General features: G+C 35.8%; 1 protein-coding gene across 6 annotated transcripts in view; it reads left to right on the top strand.

Moving 5' to 3' along the window:
* SRBD1 (S1 RNA binding domain 1) overlaps positions 1 to 21127 on the top strand; it is a 215745-nt gene that overhangs the window by 20512 nt on the left and 174106 nt on the right. For all 6 annotated transcript variants that reach the window (XM_057741939.1, XM_057741940.1, XM_057741944.1 and 3 more), the window contains exons 5-9: positions 377 to 543; positions 4726 to 4843; positions 5896 to 6034; positions 10201 to 10297; positions 11628 to 11763. In XM_057741939.1, the coding sequence (XP_057597922.1) occupies positions 377 to 543; positions 4726 to 4843; positions 5896 to 6034; positions 10201 to 10297; positions 11628 to 11763 (657 nt within the window). The remainder of the gene's footprint in view (positions 1 to 376; positions 544 to 4725; positions 4844 to 5895; positions 6035 to 10200; positions 10298 to 11627; positions 11764 to 21127) is intronic.

Genomic DNA, 21127 nt, shown 5'->3' on the forward strand with positions numbered 1-21127 from the left:
GTTATGTGTACCATTGTACTTTCTCACTAGCAATAGTTGAAAGTACCTTTTCTCATCACTTTTGCCAGGACAGTGAGTTACCAACTCCTTGATCTTTGGTGCCAATCTGAGAGATGAAAAATGCATATCTCATTGAGCCTGGTAGAATTTAGATAATGCAGAGTGGTTTCAATTGGATTTTATTGAATTAGTGAAATGACTATTCTATGATTGTCATATACATATATTTCATATAATTTTCTTTTCTTTTTTTTAAAACCACAGCAGTTTGTTTTGAGTAACTAGAGAACATTTAATGCTGTATTTGAAACCATGTGCTATAATATAGATGTTTAATTTTCAGAGTTTTAAATCGCTAAATATCCTTAATTTGCAGGTTTTATCTGAGAGAACTGATGTTGAACTTTGGGTTTGTGCCAACATTATTCGTCTCTTTAATGATGATAACACAATTCCCTTCATTATACGTTATCGAAAAGAGCTTATTAATAACCTTGATGCTGATTCCTTGAGAGAAGTTCAGCAAACTCTAGAGGAGCTACGGTAAGAAACCTGGGAAGGGATGAGCTTTGTGTAAGGGGAAAGAGGGTGTGTAAGGGGAAAGAGCTAATGAGAGGAAGTGAATGATAGTATATTTTGACAATTCCAGTATTTTGTTTCCTTGATTTATTGTAATCTGGATATAGTCCCTTCTGACAGAGGAAGCCAGCTCATTTTACTTATTTAAGGGTGTGCAGAGTTCCTCTGCTGGTGTGTTCATGTATAACTTGGGCAAACCACCATCTGTAAAAGGTGGTTTGAGTTATTAAGAGTGTGTGCCTATGAGTTTGAATGTCGTCTTTCTTAATAAAAATGATTTTTGCATAATGGCAAAATTAGAACTACCAGCAGGTAACTCAGAAAAATACACTTTAATCTAAATCTTCAATAGCTTACATAAAACTGTCCTCTTAATACTGTGAAGTCCATAAATGGAGAGTTCTTTGGCTGTATAGAATTTGGTAGGAAATATATATATTTCCTTTTTCTAGTCTTTTATAGGACATGGCAATTTAATGTCAGTGGATTGTAAGTTTTGTATGGTTATAGAGTGGAAAGCACTCAAAAAATTATTCCTCTGGATTTATTATAACTCAGAAATAAACATATAAAGATTGTAAGAGTCTAACTGTATTATTCAGTAGAGTTTATTAAAACACTCTTCACCATTCATTTATTTATTGCATGTCTCCTACATGCCAAGTGCTGTGTTCTTCAACAAGGGTATGATTTAAATTGGATATAATCTGACCATCAAGCCATTCTAAAAGCACTAAGGGTTATTTTTAGAACAAGCCTAATAAGCCTCTGTGATTTTGAAGAAACTTCCATCTCACTAACATTTCTACCCCTTTTGTTGAATTTCTTTTAGTGCCGGGAAGATTTAAATGCTAATATGTGGAAAGTTATGTTTCATTGAAAGGCAATATCAATTAGTCAACCCAGAAATATAAATGAGTAGTTAATCAAGTGGTTTCAGATTCACATCATCCAGGGCCAGGCTAGTATAATCAAATACAAAGGGATGCAAACTGGAGATCTCAAGTCCTGTCTAAGAGAGGCAGCTGCTACTCATCTCCAGCAGATTATAACATGTGCGGTTCGCTACCCAGATTGCTGGATCTTCCTATTTTTGAAAAACTGGTAATCTGAATTTTTATGTAAAAAAATATCTGGGTCAAACAGATTATCTACAGACCACATCTAGAAGTCCAGTAGTTTGCAAATTCTGAAGTAAGCTTTCTGTTTGGTTGAAAGCAAAGTAATGAAGAAAATCTCAGGGTTTTGGGATCTGAAATTAGGGAAAGTGTCACAAGCAAGAATAATTTACTTAAAAAAATTAAAGGTACTCTACCAATTTTTGATCAGGTGGGGGACCAATAGGAGCTTTATGTCAAGATTACTATTATTATTTTCTTCTTCTCTAAAAAGCATTTCAGCTACAACAGAGTTCATTCTCTGGGTGTCTGTTAATAGAGGAATACATTAAATATTAGTAAAGGAATATTTTTCCAAGTAAGTGGTGGCATTGACTAGGGCTTAGAATATCTTTTTTATGTCGTACAGAAACTTCTTTTTGGTAATGAGGTATGGTCTTTTTTTTTCTTTTCTTTTTTTCTTTAAGAACTTTTATTGAGATACAATTGATATACAATAAACTGCATATATTTAAAGTATACAATTTGATGTATTTTTTTCTTATTAGTAATGTGTGTATAGCAATCCCAATCTCCCAATTCATCCTACCCCAACACCCCCCCCCCCCCCCCCACTTTCCCCACTTGTTATCCATATGTTTGTTCTGTACATCTGTGTCTCTATTTCTGCCTTGCAGACTGGTTGATTTGTACCATTTTTCTGTATTCCGCATATATGTGTTAATATACGATATTTGTTTTTCTCTTTCTGACTCACTTCACTCTGTATGACAGTCTCTAGGTCCATCCATAACTCTCCAATGTCCCAATTTCATTCCTTTTTACAGCTGAGTAGTATTCCATTGTATATATGTACCACATCTTTATCCATTCATCTGTTGATGGACACTTAGGTTGTTTCCATGTCCTGGCTATTGTAAATAGTGCTGCAGTGAACATTGGAGTGCATGTGTCTTTTTGCATTATGGTGTTCTCTGGGTATATGCCCAGTAGTGGGATTGCTGGGTCATATGGTAACTCTAGTTTTTCAAGGAACCTCCATGCTGTTCGCCATAGTGGCTGTATCAATGTACATTCCCACCAACAGTGCAAGAGCATCCCCTTTTCTCCACACCCTCCCCAGCATTTATTGTTTGTAGATTTTCTGATGATGCCCAATCTAACGCTGTGAGGTGATACCTCATTGTCGTTTTGATTTGCATTTCTCTAGTAATGAGTGATGTTGAGCAGCTTTTCATGTGCCTCTTGGGCATCTGTATGTCTTCTCTAGAGAAATGCCTATTTAGGTCTTCTTCCCATTTTTTGATTGGGTTGTTTGTTTTTTTGATATTGAGCTGGATGAACTGTTTATATATTTTGGAGATTAATCCTTTGTCTGTGGATTCATTTGCAAATATTTTCTCCCATTCTGAGGGTTGTCTTTTTGTCTTGCTTATAGTTTCCTTTGCTGTGCAGAAGCTTTGAAGTTTCATTAGGTCCCACTTATTTATTTTTATTTCCATTACTCTTGGAGGTGGGTCAAAGAAGATCTTGCTGTGATTTATGTCAAAGAGTGTTATTCCTCTGTTTTCCTCTAGGAGTTTTATAGTTTCTGGCCTTACATTTAGGTCTTTAATCCATTTTGAGTTTATTTTTGTGTATGTGTTAGGGAGTGTTCCAATTTCATTCTTCTCCATGTAGCTGTCCAGTTTTCCCAGCACCACTTATTGAAGAGGCTGCTTTTTCTCCACTGCATATCCTTGACTCCTTTGTCATAGATTAGTTGACCATAGTTTATTTCTGGGTTTTCTGTCCTGTTCCATTGATCTATATTTCTGTTTTTGTGCCAGTACCATATTGTCTTGATTACTGTAGCTTTGTAGTATAGTCTGAAGTCAAGGAGTCTGATTCCTCCAGCTCCTTTTTTTCCCTCAAGATTGCTTTGGCTTATTTTTCTTAAGCTCAGCTTTTTCTATAACTAGAGCATAGGTTTTCAATCTGTTGTTACTTATAAATGAGTAGTGAAACTAATTTAATAGGTCATTACCACTTTAACAAAAGTGAAATGGAGAATAGAAAATATGAGTGCAGTTTCTTTGGTAAAGGTAAATATTGTTTCATGAAACTATCATATTTTATTAAATATGAAATTATATATGTGTATATGTATACCAGATTACAGGGTAAAATATATTTCTTACTGAGGGTCACTGTTAAAAAAGTGAGTTAAAAAATGGTTATGATTATGGATAGTGAGAAGCTTCCTGTGTTTTCTGTAAGGATGCCTCTCCTATCCCTATGTGCAAGCCAATAGGGCATTGGCCTTTTGTCAAAATAACCCTGGTAGGCTTCAGACTCTGAAAATAGTCTTGGACTACTGGGAATATAAAAGATACAGGGGTGTGATCTAAGGACTGCGTATTCTTTCTCTTTAAATTATAATCTTCTGCCTTTGTTTTTGTTTTTTCCATAGGTAGAGTTAGTTTTCTTTTCCATCAATCATCTTTAGTAATTTATATTATCATCTCTCTAAACTTTTGCCCATCATTTTACCAATACCATTATTAGGCAGAAATTATAAGTAGTAACAGGTAATGAAATAGGATGAGAGACTATAATTAATACATTCTAAAGTATCAAGGTTTTGAAAATTAAGAAGAGACCGAACTGCTATTTCAGCTTGAAGGAGACTGTAGACACATAGCAATTACATAAAACCCATTCTTAGCTGAATTCACTATCAAGGACATTATAGGAACAATTGGTGAAATGTGGATGAAGTCTGAGGGTTAGAATATAATGTATCAATACTATATCAATTTTAGAATATCAGTTTTAATTACTTGCTTCTGATGGTTATAGGAGAAGATTCTTGTGTATAGAAAGTGCATACTGAAGTATTTGGGGATGATGGTAACTTCTCAGCTGGTTATGAGGGGCAAAAAAGTTCTTTTTACCTTACCTACAACTTTTCTGTAAGTTTGCTGTGGCTTCAAAGAGAAAGTTTTAACATATAGGTCTTGTACGTTACAATAGTTTTTATTTTCAGGGCTGTTGCAAAGAAGGCTCATAGTACAATCCAAAAAATTAAGAAGGAGGGGAAGATGTCTGAGTGCTTGTTAAAAGCCTTGCTGAACTGTAAAACTTTTGAAGAACTAGAACACGTGGTAAGGAACCGTTTTTATCTTTTAATGTAATACCTACCTGAGTGTATGATGATTTGGGTCTTTCTATAGTTAAAGAAGAGCTAGAAATAAAAAGCTAAAGTCATCAGCCACCATCATTATTCAGTTCAACAAAATATTCTTTTTTTCAATAAATAAAGTGCTTTTTTGTGCTAGGCATTTGGATTTACAAGGGTGACTAATATATACTCCTTGTCTTCAAGGAATTCCCAGTTGAGTGGGGGAAAAGGAGAGCAGGTAACAAGTGTGAAGCTTAAGAGAGAGTGCTGAGCTAGAGATATAAATATGAGTGTCTTCAGCATATAGGTGTATTTGGAACCATGAAAATGGAAGATTTCATGCAAGGAGAGATCATGGGGTAAGCAGGTCAGGATAGACCATTGAGGAACACTAGCTTTTGAAGCGTGATGGCAGAAGGGAGAGCCTAAGAAGAAGACATGGAAAGAAGAGTCAGAGAAGTATGAACAGAAACAGGAGATCATGATACCCATAGAATATTACGGAAGAGAGTCATAGAAGGAGGTAATGATCAACGGTTAAGTAATTAAATATAGCAGGGAGGTTTGGCAAGACAAGGACTGAAAAATGTATATTTGGTAATTAGAGGGTCATTGTGGATCTTTGTGACACCACTTTCAGCAAGGTGTGTGGAAGGAGATGTCAGATGGCAGCAGGTTGAGGAGTGAATGTGGACTAAGAAGTAGAAGTGTTGTGTGTGGACGTCTTTTAGAGAAGCTTGCTTGAGTTGAGGACTTGCAGTCTTGGCAGTCCAAGCACTGTTTGTAGGATTGAGTGAATCCAAGCAAATAGCTAAGTGTTAGCATGTGGAAAAGAACAGAGTCTGATAAGGAACAACCATCTTCATACAACTCATATTTTCTGTTAGTATTAATTCATCTCTGAAAGAAGAGGAAAGGGTTGAGAAGAGGATGTCTTTAGCATTCTCACATGTCCTCTAATTTTGTGTCCTAATTTTAACTTCTGCTTTTTAAAATAGGATGATTTGGTATGTTTTCTGACTTTTTTTTTTCTAGTCAGCACCGTATAAAACTGGGAGCAAAGGCACCAAAGCCCAGAGAGCAAAGCAGTTGGGATTAGAAGGAGCAGCCAGGACACTGCTTGAGAATCCAGGGGAGCTCAATCTGCTCTCTTATGTTAGACCCAATGTTAAAGGTACCGGTTTTACTTAAAGAGGTTGCTCCTGTTTCTTTCTTTCTTTAATTTGAAAACTTAGATTAAAAAATTGTTTCATTAGGTAATGACAATACAAAAGAATATTAAAGCATATAAAGAGTAAATCATTGTAATAAAACAAATCCCACTATACCTCCTGCTTAGCCATTCAGCTTTCTTCTTACGATGAAGTGCCTGTTCTAGTCTTTTGCTCATTTTTCTATTGTGCTTTTTATCTTTTTTCTTATTAATTTATAAGTATTTTTTAGGTATTCTTTCTCAGTTATATGTGTTACAGATCTTTTCTCCCAGCTTGTAACTTCTCTTTTCACTTTCTTTATGCCATCTTTTGGTAAGTAGAAGGTCTTAGTTTTATCATAGTTAATTTATTCATCTTTTCAATTTTGTTAATCTTTTAAGATAATTGCTTTTTTTTTTTCATTTTAAAGAATTCCCTTTACACCCAAGGTTATAAAGATCATACTGTATTGTCTTTTAAAACTTTTATTCTATTTCTAAAAATTTATTTAATTATAAAAGTTATATCTACTCTAACAATTTCAATAATTTGGACAGACATGAATTATAAAGTGAAGTCCTACTCCCACACTTCTACTCTCCAGGACTAAAGTATTTGTCTTTTTCTGAAATGTATCTTCTATCACTTTGTATGTGTGCGTGCACGGAAGAGAATGAGAGAGGAAGGGAAGGGGGTGAGGGAGGGATATTTCTAAGAAAAACCTAGGGAAAGTGACAGCTGATACATGCCAAGGTATGTTGGTTTTATTGTCAAAATGAGCCGTGGAGTGAGAGCTTTTTGAGTAAGAGTGGCTTTTTTCAGAGAGTGCTCTGATAGGATTGAATGGGGAGATTGATGCTCTGGTGATCACTGCTCTCATTCTTGTTCCTTTTGACCTTCTGTTCTTTAGGCTGGGAGAGCGTCTGTAGGGGGCAGTCTCTGATAACAAAACCTACAGGATGTACTAAACTGTAGAGAATTAGCAAAACCTGTGTTTGTTTTAAATAACGTGGCAAACGTGAATTTGCAATTAAAAAATTGAGTATTTGTGTCTGAAAACATGAATATCTGCTCGCACACAAAGACACACGTTCTGATATCTGTATTGAAAAGGGCAATAATGAAAAGAAAAAGCAAGTTGGTTTTATTTGAATTTGGAGATGGGTTGAAATGAGTAAAATTCGTTTAATTTTTTTAATGTGTACTTTTTGTGATATTTTCAAATGGTTGCAACTTTAACATTTTAATATTAGCTGAGACTGTACAGCCAAGCATTAAGGTTAGCACAGTGGGAACTCTCTGTGCCCTGTGATGGTATATTTTATTAGAATCAAATGTTGGAGCTTTCAGAGTGTTATATGCATAATGATTTATGGTCTGTTTTTATTTTTCTCTTCTGGTCTATTTCCTTTCCTTCTACTCTTCACCTCCTCTGGTACAAAGTTTTCCTTAGTTCACACACGTACTGAGTTCCTACTAGGTAGGTCTGATAACCTTATATCTTTTAATTGTCCTATATGGTGATGCTCATGGACTACCTGATGATGGGCACAGGTGATACTTCTGATAATGGGGTAGGTCAGGAACCAGCACAGTTACAGTAGTACTAGCACACATATCAGGACTTTCTGTTTGCTTTTCTCCCTCTTTCTTTTATTCTGATCATAAATGTGGAAGGATTATAATCAATTCCAAACAAGCTAGGTACTGCTTTTCGAAGTTCGCTTGGTGTGTCCCTTCGTTCTTTATGCTACGTCCACACTCATGATCACCTCTGTTCTATTACTGTTTTTCTCAAGTGTTTTCCTTATTCCCATCATTCCTCAAAGAAGTATTTAAGAAACCAGATATTTCAGTGTTTTTTTCCCCTGCTGGAAGACACTTTACTTACCACAGACCAACAAGAATTTGATCTGAATCAAAAAGAGGCTGTGCCACAGATGGGCTACATCCTAGAAGATCTAGAATATCCCTATATAAGGAGGAGTAGCTTATTGCCCCGTTGTATGCAAGACAAGGTGGCGTTAGTGCAGATAAAGTGAAGAGAAATGTTGGCCCTTCAATTTTTGTTGTAGTTGTGGAGGTTGTGGAAGTTGTGGAAGAGTGCGTAGCTGTAAAGCTTTCATTGCAAGGCAAGGGATATGATTTTCTGGATTTCTGGACATAATTTTCTCCTGATTTTACTGAGGTGCTAAACTTTTTGAACTCCTGTTATCCTCAGCTGTATTAAGCCCCAATGAGCAATTCTCGCTGATGGGAGAAGGTCCTTTTTCAAAACACACAAGATTCTTTTCCAGTCCTCTCTCTCCCTAGTTGGACTGAGAGGGGGTTTGTAATTTGGATAAGCTTCCTGAATGACTGAACATTTCTGCCTCCCATTGAGAACCAGAGCTCTAGAGAAAGCTCAGGCCACCTCACTAGCAGTGGTTTCTTTAAACTTTTAAGAGTATCAGAGTCATCTAGGATGCTCTACAAAACAATAAAATACCACAGTCTAGAGTCTATATTTTTAGCAATTACCTAGTGTGATTTTATTTTAGGGTCCTTAGACTATACTTTACAGTACATTGTTCTAGAGTTCTCGCATAATTTCAATTACATAAGGTTCATTAAATACATATTCCCCTAAATGATGTGGGCTTTTCAAAAGCCCTTTGTTATAATTGCAAAATCTATAATTTCCTCTTTCTGCTCTCTCTCATTAATTGATCTCATTGTAGGCTCCATCTTTACTACTGACTTCTCACCCTGGTATTCTCAGTAAATTTTGGGTAATGATGCTATGAGGTACTTTTGCACTCCAGGAATGAGTACATAGTGAGTGGTTTTCTAGGATAAGGCCTGATTTGGCGAGAAAGCTAACACAGGAGCAGACACCTACTGACTGCTTACTGTGTGCCACAGCTGTTCTACGTCTTTACATATACAATCTTCCACCTTTCAAAGGTAATTTGTTCCTGAAAATTCCCTCACAGGGAAACTCTCTTAAAATGTAAACAGGATTCCTATTAATTTCAGTGGCCAAATTTCTTTCTTTAAATTTCTTTGAAATAAATGCAGTTACATCATTAGTTAAGATCAGTTATAACACAACCCAACAAGACATTTTCTCTTTATTAATTACTCCGTCTATCCTCCTGTTCTTTGTCTTTTGTACTTGTTACTTGTTAAAACCATACCCTCAGAAAAACATACTTATCTGGGGCTTCCTAGGTGGCGCAGTGGTTAAGAATCCGCCTGCCAATGCAGAGGTCACGGGTTCCATCCCAGCTCCAGGAAGATCCCACATGCCACGGAGCAACTAAGCCCGTGTGCCAAAGAAAAACATACTTATGATACTCAGTGCTTGAGTAATCAAGCTTTAATGCAAGGAAAAAAAGAAGCTTTAATGGAAATAGAATAATAAAGACAAAAGAAATGAAAGAATGCACTGCAAATGATCTCTCTCAGTATATAAGTTGATATTGCAAGGGCCATAATGTACAAGACACACTGCTGTAAACTAGCAAACTGAAAGCACTTGATGAGAACTTCATGTGCCATTGATAGACAGTTCAGCTGTGAAGATGAGCAGCCACACAATGACTCTTGTTTTGTGTTCATTTGAGATTTGAGAAATTTAAATACGTCATTGAATAAATGCCTCATAAGCCCAAATAGGAATATTAATAAAATTACTTGCAAAGAAGAATTTTTATAACTGGAATGAAGTAGTATACCTTGGGATATGACTCTATTAATATGTTTCCTATAACCATGCTTAATATTTGTAGATGCTTCATGAAGTAGATACTATTATTATTCCATTTTTATAGGCAACTGAGGCACAGAGAGAACAAGTTACTTGCCCAGGGTCACACATTTGGTACATGGTGGAGCCACCTACCAGGATTAGACCAGGCAGCTGGCTCCAGAGCTGCATTTTTTACCACTAGGTTATATGGTATGTTAAGGTCCTATATTACTGTTTTTGGAGACTTGCTTTTGTTGCTGGGGGCAGCTACTCACTACTATGATACTTTTGTCTTAAGTTTGTCAATTTAAGGTTTTATTTTGACTGGAATAAATTTATTGTGATTTAGTTATTAGATTTAAAAATCAAACTGTAGTTCTTGATTTTCTTTTCCCTCTTACCATTCCTCTAAAGGGCTTTCAGCACTCCAGGATATTGAAACAGGAGTGCAGCATATTTTAGCAGACATGATTGCCAAAGACAAAGACACGCTTGACTTCATTCGGAAATTGTGAGTAACTCTCAGAGAGTTTTCTGCTTTATGGACTCATGCTGTTAAGGGTCACACAGTTAATGCTAACTCCAGTGTTCATTAAAAACTTTATTTTCAGACTTTTAAAAATTTTTAAATTTTTTTAGTAGCAGAGCTCTTTGCTCAAACAACAGAACCCGAATACATAAAACATAAAAGTAAAGTGGCTTTAATTGGATTCTGGGCAGAGAGACTGGAACACTGCCTATTCATCCTCCTTATCCTGAAGCACCTCAGCAGAGGCCTCTGAGGAACACAGTTTAAAAACCACTGCATTATGCAGTATATGCTAGAGAGAGATTCATAACCGTTTAGAGTAGGTGGCATTGCTTTTTAAACATAGTGAGGTGTATGTACTTAATTTTATAAGATGTCATTTTTTCTGTTTACCAGTGGTTGGGTTAACTTGAGAATGTTTAATATCAGGTATGGCTAAAAGTGCTGACCTCAAAATGAATTTTAGCTGATATAGAAAGCAGCTTATCCATGGTATCATGGTCCCAATTTATAAGAGAGTAAAACTCTTTGACCTAAACTCTACTTGGTCTTATGGATTTTATGTCTCATTAAAAAAAGTATTATTTAAAAACCCTATTTTTAGGTATTCTATTCTTCCTTTCCTTCTATGTCTCAGGAAACAGGGTTTTGGCAGAGGTCTGCTCTTCCTCTCTCTCCACATCTCTAGCTCTGTGAGCTGTGCAGAGGAGAGTAAAGGTGGAGATGAACCAGTTGACTACTGTTGCTTGTCAGGGTTTTTGTTAATATAAGGGAGAGAAGTTTTCTATTTTCTCAGTGGCCCTCACAGGAATGAGTTGAAGTAGAATTGTTCAGGTTTTTAAATGTGTTTTTGTAAGTAATTATACTGCTGAACTTTGGTTCAGTTTCCTAAATTGTCATTGGAAGCTGTCCTGACACATCATCTTATTTCCCTTCTTGTTAGCTTTTAATTGGTTCTGAGTCCCTAACTCAGTGATTAGAAAAGGATGATATCTAGGCCAGATATCATAATAATATCTAGGCCAGATATCTGGTGTAACTGCAGATAGTGTCTGAACTCATTTTATGGGAGGATTGGTGATATATAAATAGCATATTTATATAGGAGCACCTATGCTACTAGCATGAATAGGCGAGGAGTCCTCTTTTGATGGTTTAATAACATTTTTATAGTTGAGCATCATTTAAAAAAAAACCTCATTTGGTAAATCACATTCAGATTTTTGCTAATCTTGTTTCTATATAACGTGCTTCTTTACTAAAGCACGTATTAGTAACTACTTAATGTTTGAATATTTGTGTATCTGAACAGGTGCCAAAATAGATATATTTGTATCCAGTCATCTCTGGCAAAGGTGTCCTCAAAAAAAGTAAATGAAAAAGATATCGATAAGTTTCTGCTCTACCAAAATTTTTCATGCAACATAAGAAACATCCAACATCATCAGGTAAATAAAGAAACTGCTTATGCATGCTGACAGTAGTAATAATGATTATACTTCAGATTTATTACTTTATTAAGGAATTAAAGAATTTTCAATCAACTATTTTCTTTTTTTCTTTCATATAAATTTTTATCATATTGTTGTATCCTCCCCATTTCACAAATGGGGAACTCAAGGACCACAGAAGTTAGTAAATGACACTGAAAATTATTAGCAGAGCTAACAATATAAACTTTTGGTATCTTGACTCTGTGGCTGGTGATCTTCCCAGTATGCTTGGATTTGAGCTCAATTCTGGATCTTTTCCTTGTGAAATACAAATTAGAGATATCTGATTTAGAATAAAGTATGGGAGATCTCAGTTATATAAATTGTAGTCATTATGCCTCAGTCTTTTAATTTCACTTTTCATTTTACTAATTTTTATCCTAATTGTAGTCATAGGTTATATATCTACATTGTGGAATGTGGCTTCAGATCATATAGAAAAAAACCTTTTTTTTACAAACCAAAAATGCAATAGTACTGGCTTTTATGTTTACCTGTAGCTAACTTTACCAGTGTTTTTTACTTCTTTTTATGCTTTTGAGTTACTATCTAGATTTTATTTCAACCTGTAGGATTTCCTGTAATGTTTCATTGTAGGGCAGGTCAACTACCTCAGTTTTTATCTGGAAAGTCTTAATTTCTCCTTATTTTTAAAAATTTATTTTTAATTGTGATAAAATACACATAACATAAACTTTACCATCTTAACTGTTTTTCAGTGTACAGTTTAGTAATGTTAAGTATATTGACGTTGTGTAACCAGTCTCCAGAATTTTTTTATCTTGCAAAAAACATAGATTTTCTGAATATAGAATCCTTGGTTGGCAGTTTTTTCTTTTAGCACTTTGAATATGTCATCCCACTATCTTCTGGCCTTTATGGTTTTGATGAGAAATCAGCTGTTAATGTTACTGAGCCGTTCATGTGATGATTGCACATGATTTTCTTGCTTCAGGATTCTCTTTGATTTTTGACAATTTGATTATAATTTGTCTTGCTGTGGATCTCTTTGAGTTTATTCTTCTTGGAGTTTGTTGTGATTCTTGGTTGTGTAGGTAGACGTTTTTCATCAAAATTGGGAAAATTTTGGCCATTATTTCTTCAGTTATTCTTTGACCCCTTTTCTCTCCTCTCCTGGGTCTCCCATTATATGTGTGTTGGCATGCTTGAGAGTATCCCACAAGTCTCTTAGGCTCAGTTTATTTCTTTTTTCTTTCTTCTTCTCAGACTCTGTAATCTCAGTTGACATATCTTCAAGTTTGCTGATTCTTTCTTCTGCTTCTTCAAATTGACTATCAAACCCGTCTAGTAAATTTTTTATTTCAGTCGTACTGTTTTGCTTAAGAATTTCTCTTTGGTTCTTTTTTATAATTCTCAATTCTTTATTGATATTCTGTATTTGTTGGGACAACATTCTCATGGTTTCCTTTAGGTCTCTGTGATTTCCTTTAACTTTGAGCATATTTAAAACAGTTAAAGTATTTCTGATAATGCCAAGGTCTGAAATTCCTCAGAGACAGTTTCTATTAATTTCTTTTTTTTCTTTAAATGGGTCATATTTTCTTGTTTCTTTGCCTGCTGTGTAATTTTTTGTTAAAACTTGCCATTTTGAATATTATAAGTTGGCAACACTGAAAGTCAGATTCTGCCCCCTCCCCAGCATTTGTTGTTGTTGCTGTTGTGGGGTTTTGTGGTATGTTTAGTGACTTCTAAACTATTTCTATAGTCTGTATTCTTTGTCATGGATGGCGACTGAAGTCTCTGGCCCATTAGCTTAGTGGACAGCTAGTTACTTGACAGAGATTTTCTTAATTCCTAGGGCAAAACAAATAACAAACTCTCCCAGTTCTGTATATTTGTTCTGTGTTGGGGCATCCTTCAATGCTTAGCGAGGCTATTTACAACTCAGTCTTAGCCTTCACTTTCTCTTTGCATGGAGCTCAAAGATCAGAAAGAGGTGAAGTTTAAGATCTTGTCAGGTCTTTTCAGAGCAGGTGTCTGTCTAGTCCTGAGTATGCTCATGACTGCTTAGATTTCCTAAAATATGCAGAAATTTTAAAAAGCCCCTTTCCCCATGAGTATCTCATTTACTACCTTCTTCCTTCCCAGGTATTTCTGGTCTGTCTAATGGTTGCCCTAACTATAATCCCTCATCCCCAAGTGTTATCCCTTATCCCTTGAGACTGCAGCTAACACATTGCCTTTAAATACTTTGAACAAATGCTACCCAGGAAATGACTTCTGTTCTGGGGAAACTCTGAGACAGGCAAAACAAAGATAAGCTCTTGAGCCAAACCTTCAGGGAGCTGTAAGACAGATCAAAACACATGATCACAAGTTTTTGAGAATAAGGTCCATATTGCTCCCTCTGGTACTAGCAAACTGCACCAGGAAAGTAGGCTGTTATCTTCACCGCCACTGCTGAACTGCAGAGTGGAGGATGGTGAATGGGTAAGTGCTCTCTCACCAAAATTCTGTGGCTTCTTTCTTCTTTAAGTGTTCCTCTGGTTGTTGTAAGTTTTTTATTAGATTTCAGAGTTCTGAAAAAGTTGAATCTGACAGTTTTTGTCAGTTTGTTACTTTTGTAGAGGTTTGGAGTTTTGGAATTCCCTATTCCACCACTTTGGTGATGTCACACCTAACAGCATCCTTAAAGTGTGGTATGTATTCCCCTGCTCTATTCCAAAATGAGCATGTGGCTTTAACCTTATAAAGTGTCCTTCTTTATCTTGTTTAATGCTTTTTAGCTTGAAGTCTTCTTTGGTATCAGGATTGCAACCTGTATTTTCCTAATGGAAATTGATTCCACCCTTGTTTTAATATTAGCCGTACAATTATATGAAATGCTTGCCCTTTGTCCTTTTGCCAAAATTTTCCAGTTTTCTTTTAGCTGATTGAAGCTTAGTCTCTAGTCTAGTATGGAGTTGGCAGAGTTTTTCTGTAAAGGATCAGGGAGAAAATATTTTAGACTTCGTGGGCTAGGTGGCTCTTCCTGCAGCCATACAACTGCTATTGTAGCACGAAAGCAGTCATAGATAATACATAAATGAATGAGCATGGTTGTGTCTTAACAAAATTTTACTTACAAAAACATGTTAGCCTGGATTTGGTCCATGGGTCATAGTTTGCTAACCTCTGTTCTTTTATATTTCTCAAGAATATTTTATGTGAACAGTACAGGCATGCCTTATTCCATAGCACTTTGATTTATTGTGCTTTGCAGATACTCCGTGTTTTACAATTGAAGGTTTGTGGCAACTGTGTTTCATACAAGTCTATTGGCGCCATTTTCCAACAGCATTTGTTGACTTCGTGTCTTTTGTGTCACATTTTGGTAATTCTTGCAATTTCAAAATTTTCCATTATTGTTATATTTGTTATGGTGATCTGTGATCAGTGATCTTTGATGTTATTATTGTAATTGTTTTGTGGTGCCACGACCACACCCATATAAGACAGCAAACTTAATTGGTAAGTATTACGTGTGCTCTGACTGCTCCACTGACCGGCTGTTCCCCCATCTCTATTCTTGGGCCTCCCTACTCCCTGAGACACAATAATACTAACATTAGGCCATTTAATAACCCTACAGTGGCCCCTAAGAGTTCAAGTGAAAGGGAGAGTTGCACATCTCTGACTAAATCAAAAGCTAGAGATGATTAAGCTTAGTGAGGGAGACATGTCAAAAGCCAAGATAGGCCACAATCTACGCCTCTTGTGCCAAATAGGTAGCCACGTTGTGAATGCAAAGGATAAGGTCTTGAAGGAAACCAGAAGTGCTACTCTAGTGAACACACAAATGATAAGAAAGTGAAACAGCCTTATTGCTGATATGGAGAAAGTTTTAGTGGGTCTGGATAGAAGATCTAATCAGCTGTAACACTCCCTTAAGCCAAAGCCTAATTCCAGACTGTGGCCCAATCTGTATTCAATTCCATGAAGGCTGAGAGGTGAGGAAGCTGCAGAAGAAAAGTTTCAAGCTAGCAGAGGTTGGTTTGTGAGGTTTAAGGAAAGAAGCCATCTCCATAACAGAAGTGCAAGGTGAAGCAGCAAGTGCTGATGTAGAAGCTGCAGCAAGTTCTCCAAAAGACCTAAGATAATTAATGAAGGTAACTACAATAAACAGTAGATTTTCATTATGGACAAAACAGCCTTATACTTGAAGAATATGCCATCTAGGACTTTCATAGCTAGAGAGGAGAAAATGCCTGGCTTCAAAGCTTCAAAGCATGTTAGGGACTAATGCAGCTGGTGACTTGAAATTGAAGCCAATGCTCATTTACCAATGCTCCATAAATGGAACAACAAAGCCTGGATAACAGCACATCTGTTTACAACATGGTTTGCTGAATATTCTAAGCCCATAGTAGAGACCTACTGCTCAGGAAAAAAGACTCCTTTCAAAATATTACTGCTCATTCACAATGCACGTGGTCACCCAAGGGCTCTGATGGAGATGCACAATGAAATGAATGTTTTTTTCATGCTAACCCAGCATCCATTCTGCAGCCCATGGGTCAGGGAGTACTTTTAACTTGCAGGTCTTATTATTTAAGAAATGCATTTCAAAAGGCTAAAGCTGCCATAGATAATGATTCCTTTTGTGGATTTGGGCAAAGTAAATTGAAAAGGAAAGGATTCACCATTTTAGATGCCGTTAAGACCACTTGTGATTCATGGGAAGGGATATGATATCAATATTAATAGGAGTATAGAAGGAGTTGACTCCAGTCCTTATGGGTGACTTTCAAGGGTTCCAGATTTCAGTGAAGGAAGTAACTGCAGATGTGATGTAAATACCAAGACTAATAACTAGAATTAGAAGTGGAGCCTGAAGATGTGAAAGAATTGCTGAAATCTCATGACTAAGCTTTAATTGATGAGGAATTGCTTCTTATGGATGAGCAAAGAAAGAGGCTTTGTGAGAGGGAACTTGCTCCTGGTGAGGATGCTGGGGAGATGATTTAAATGACAATAAATGATTTGGAATGTTACATCAACTTAGTTGATAAAGCAGTGTCAGGGTTTGAGAGGACTGATTCCAGGTTTGAAAAAAGTTCTGTTGTGGGTAAAACACTATCAGCATTGCATGTTACAGAGAAATTGTTTCTGAAAGGAAGAGTCAGTTGATGTGGCAAACTTCATTGTTATTTTAAGAAATTGCCACAGCCACCCCAACCTTCAGCAACCACCACCCCTGTCAGTTAGCAGCCATCAACATGGAGGCAAGACCCTCCACTAACAAAAAGATTATAACTTGCTGAAGGTTCAGATGATGATTAGCATTTCTTAGCAATAAAGTATTTTTTTATTTTAATTTTTTAATTTTTAAAATTGATTTTTACATTTCTTTATTGAAGTATAATTGCTGTATAATATTATATAAAAATTATAGGTTACAGTAAAGCAGTTCACAATTTCTAAAGGTTATACTCCATTTATAGTCATTGTAAAATATTGGCTATATTCCCTGTGTTGTACTGTATATCCTTGTAACTTGTTTTATACATAATAGTTTTTACCTCTTAATCCCATTCCCCTCCCTTTGCCTCTCCTCCTTTCCCTCTCCCCACTGGTACACTATTTTGTTTTCTATATCTGTGAGTCGTTTGTTTCTTGCTATATTCACTAGTTTGTTATATATTTATATTCTGCATATGTCTTACTCTGTCTGACTTATTTTACTTAGCATAATACCCTCCAAGTCCATCCATGTTGTTGCAAATGGCAAAATTTTGTTCTTTTTTATGGCTGAGAAGTACTCCATTGCATGTATATATACCACATCTTTATCCATTCTTCTGTTGATGGACACTTAGGTTGCTTCCATGTCTCAGCAATTGTAAATAATACCGCTATGAACATTGGAGTGCATGTATCTTTTCAAATTAGTGTTTTTGTTTTGGATGTATACCCTGGAGCAGAAGTTCTGGGTCATGGTAGTTCTGTTTTTAGTTTTTTGGGGAACTTCCATACTGTTTTCCACAGTGGCTGCACCAATTTACATTCCTAGCAGCAGTGTACAGGGTTCCCTTTTTTCCACATCCTCGCCCACGTTTGTTATTTGTGTTCTTTTTGATGATAGCCACTTTTAAGCTATATGTACATTGTTTTTTAGACAGTGTTATTGCATACCTAGACTATAGTATAGTGTAACATAACTTTTATATGCACTGAGAAACCAAAAAAATATGTGTCTTGCTTCCTTGTGATGTTGCTTTATTGCAGTAGTCTGGAACTGAACCTGCAGTATCTCTTGAGATATGCCTCTGTTCTCTGAGTTTTGACACAGTCACAATTGTTTCCTGTGTCCTTGATACTTGAAAGACAGCTTGGCTCAGTATAAGATTTTTCGTTTGCACTTTCTTTCCTTAAGTTTGTCAGATATGTTGCTCTGTTATTGCCTTGCTTTGCATGTTGTTTTGTTTGTTTTTTGTTTGCTTGTTTTTTGGGAAATCAGATGCCAATCTAATTCTTTGTTTCCTAGAAATACTGAAGATGTGGGTTCTATGTTGTTTTATTTATTCACTTTATTGTTTTTATAGGAGGATGAGGGGGAGATTTGGAATTAGGAGACTGCCAGTGTTTTTAAACCTGGAATTCCTCAATAAAACATTAAAAAAAAATTTTTTTTTCCTCCTTTCTGAATTTTACTGTTATGTGGAGAGGATAATGAAAAAGACTAGAATGTATCACTTTTCATGGTGATGTTTAATTATCACCATTAAAAATGTAATTTTTAAAAACTTATGGGGCATAGGTATGAAAAGGTTTGTTTTATTTTGTGTGTGTGTAAAATAACATGAAGAGTCTTCAATTACGCTACAAATACTTCTTGAACGCTTATTATGTATTGGTTCCTACTTGGGGTGTGTAGGTGACATGTTCCCTTCTGTTGAACTTTTGAAGTGTTTCACTGTTATATCTAAGTTGTCCATTTTACTTTTGTGTATTTTGTATCATGTGGGGTGAACTGAATACTTTTGATAATCAGAGAAATTGTTAGAAGAGTGAAATTTTTTTTTTTTTTTTTTGGCACATGGGCTTAGTTGCTCCGCGGCATGTGGGATCTTCCTGGAGCTGGGATCAAACCCGTGACCTCTGCATTGGCAGGCGGATTCTTAACCACTGCGCCACCTAGGAAGCCCAGAAGAGTGAAATTTTAATTGCCTAGCTATTGTCTATTGATAGAGCCTAGTGAAAAAGAATTTTTAACAAAACCAGTGACTACAATACTAAAATTCCTTTTGCATAAATGATTTAGTTGTTGGATTTTATCTCCCTTTATTTGATTTAATTTTATTGCAACTTTGGAAAAATATGAATGCTTTCATTCTATTAAAACCTAGTCTTTCTAATATCTGCTTGAAAACATTTTGGTCTCTGCATTTTAACTCGTGTGCTTAGCACATAGGGCATTCTAAGTTAGTTTGTGGTTGAATTGAAGTTTGTGACTGACACAGGCTTCTAGCTGTGACAGTACTAAGACCTGAGAAGGTAGAGCATTTTGAGAATGTCAGTTTTGAAAAACAGCACTGTGTTTTGAGAAGAACTTTCTAGTTATCTTGGAGGCTAGAGTGATGATGTGCTAGCTCGCAAAGATAGCTGTTTGTTTAGTCCCTATAGTGCTAAGGCCTCATGTCCCCAACTCTAAACTCTTTCACCCTCCACTTAGCCCAGCATACAGCATCCCAGAATATAGAAGTGAGGGAGAATGATGACAGACAGCGGTAAAGGAACAACAGTTCCTGGAACTCCTTCTCCAAATACCGTGGGAACAGCTGCTATGGCTGTCTACTAAATTAATTCTTCTAGCTACATCTTGGTTTCTTTCTTCTCCACATTGGTCCTTAGTGTGCTCCTTTCCACCACATGAATTTTAACTCAGCCTTCCCATTCTTTTTTGTAGCTTCATTCACTGAGGTCTCATTTTCTGTACCTATTTCACATTCAGTGCTGCCATCTACAGTAATCTGCTTTGTCTCTCTATTCACTTTCAACCTCAGTTTTTGCCCCAAGCTCTATTTCTGCTACTCCACTCCCTCTTCTACCATGGGTCCACTATATTAGGAATTTTTAAAGTTTGACCTATGACTTTACTAGGTATGGTGAAAAGAAAAGCACCTCCCTCCAATAATATATTTTGATATAACGGTATTTATATAAATCAGAATTAAATAACTTTTCCCCCTATATTATTGTATTCTGCATTTACCTCACTACAGGTAAATTCTTGGATGAAGAGCTTTTATTTACTGTTTAGTGTTTGTTTCAATATTTTAGAGAGCATGCAAACATTGAAGATTTTGTCCAGCCCAAACTAAAGTTTATTTTGTATTAAAATTTTATTTTTAAGTGATTATTTTATTTCTGCCAATGTTTACCTTAGAAATTTCTCAAATATATTTAAGGAATTTTTAAAAAGTATCTGTAATTTTTTAAACTTTAGGATTTGGTCTATATTTAACATTTTACTTGAAAATACCTTTAAAATTTATATAAGTTAAAGTTACTGTTTTCCAAAGTGGCTATACCATTTTACCTTCCCACCAGCAGTTTATGAGGGTTCTGTTTCTTTACATCCTCACCAATACTTATTGTCTTTTTGATTGTGGCCATTTTAGTATGAATTGATTTCTCATTATGGTTTTGGTTTGCATTTCTCTAGTAACTAATGGTGTTGAGCATCTTTTCATGTACTTATTGAACATTTCTGTATTATCTTTGAAGAAATGTCTCTTTTTGCACATTTTTAGTTAGGTTGTGTCTTTTTATTGTTGAGTTATAAGAGATGTTTGTATGTTTTAGATATGTCCTTTATGTGATGTACGATTTGCAAAACTCTTCTTTTTTGCTAAGTGCTTTCTTTTCAATTTCTTGATGGTATCCTTTGAGGCATAAAAATTGTAATTTTGTTGAAGTGCAATCTTTTTTTCTTGTGTTGATTATGCATGTGGCATTGTACTTCAGACCTTATGTAACTTAAGGTCATGAAGATTTTCTCACATATTTTCTTCTAAGTGTCTTACAGGTTTGGTTTTTATGTTAAGGTCTGTAATCAGTTTTGAGCTAATCTTTGTGTATAGTGTGAGGAAGCAGTCCAACTTCATACTTTCGCGTGTGGCCATCCATTGTCCCAGCATCACTTGTTGAAAAGACTGTATTTTCCCCGTTGAATTGCCTTAGCACCCTTGTTGACATTCACTTGATGGTAGATATATAGATTTATTTCTGGACTCTCAATTCTATTCCATTCATCTGTGTGTTTATCTTTAATGCCAGTACCACACTGTCTTGATTGCTGTGGTTTTGTAGTAAG

The sequence above is a fragment of the Hippopotamus amphibius genome, chromosome 7, assembly GCF_030028045.1.
Source record: "Hippopotamus amphibius kiboko isolate mHipAmp2 chromosome 7, mHipAmp2.hap2, whole genome shotgun sequence".
Lineage (NCBI taxonomy): Eukaryota > Metazoa > Chordata > Mammalia > Artiodactyla > Hippopotamidae > Hippopotamus > Hippopotamus amphibius.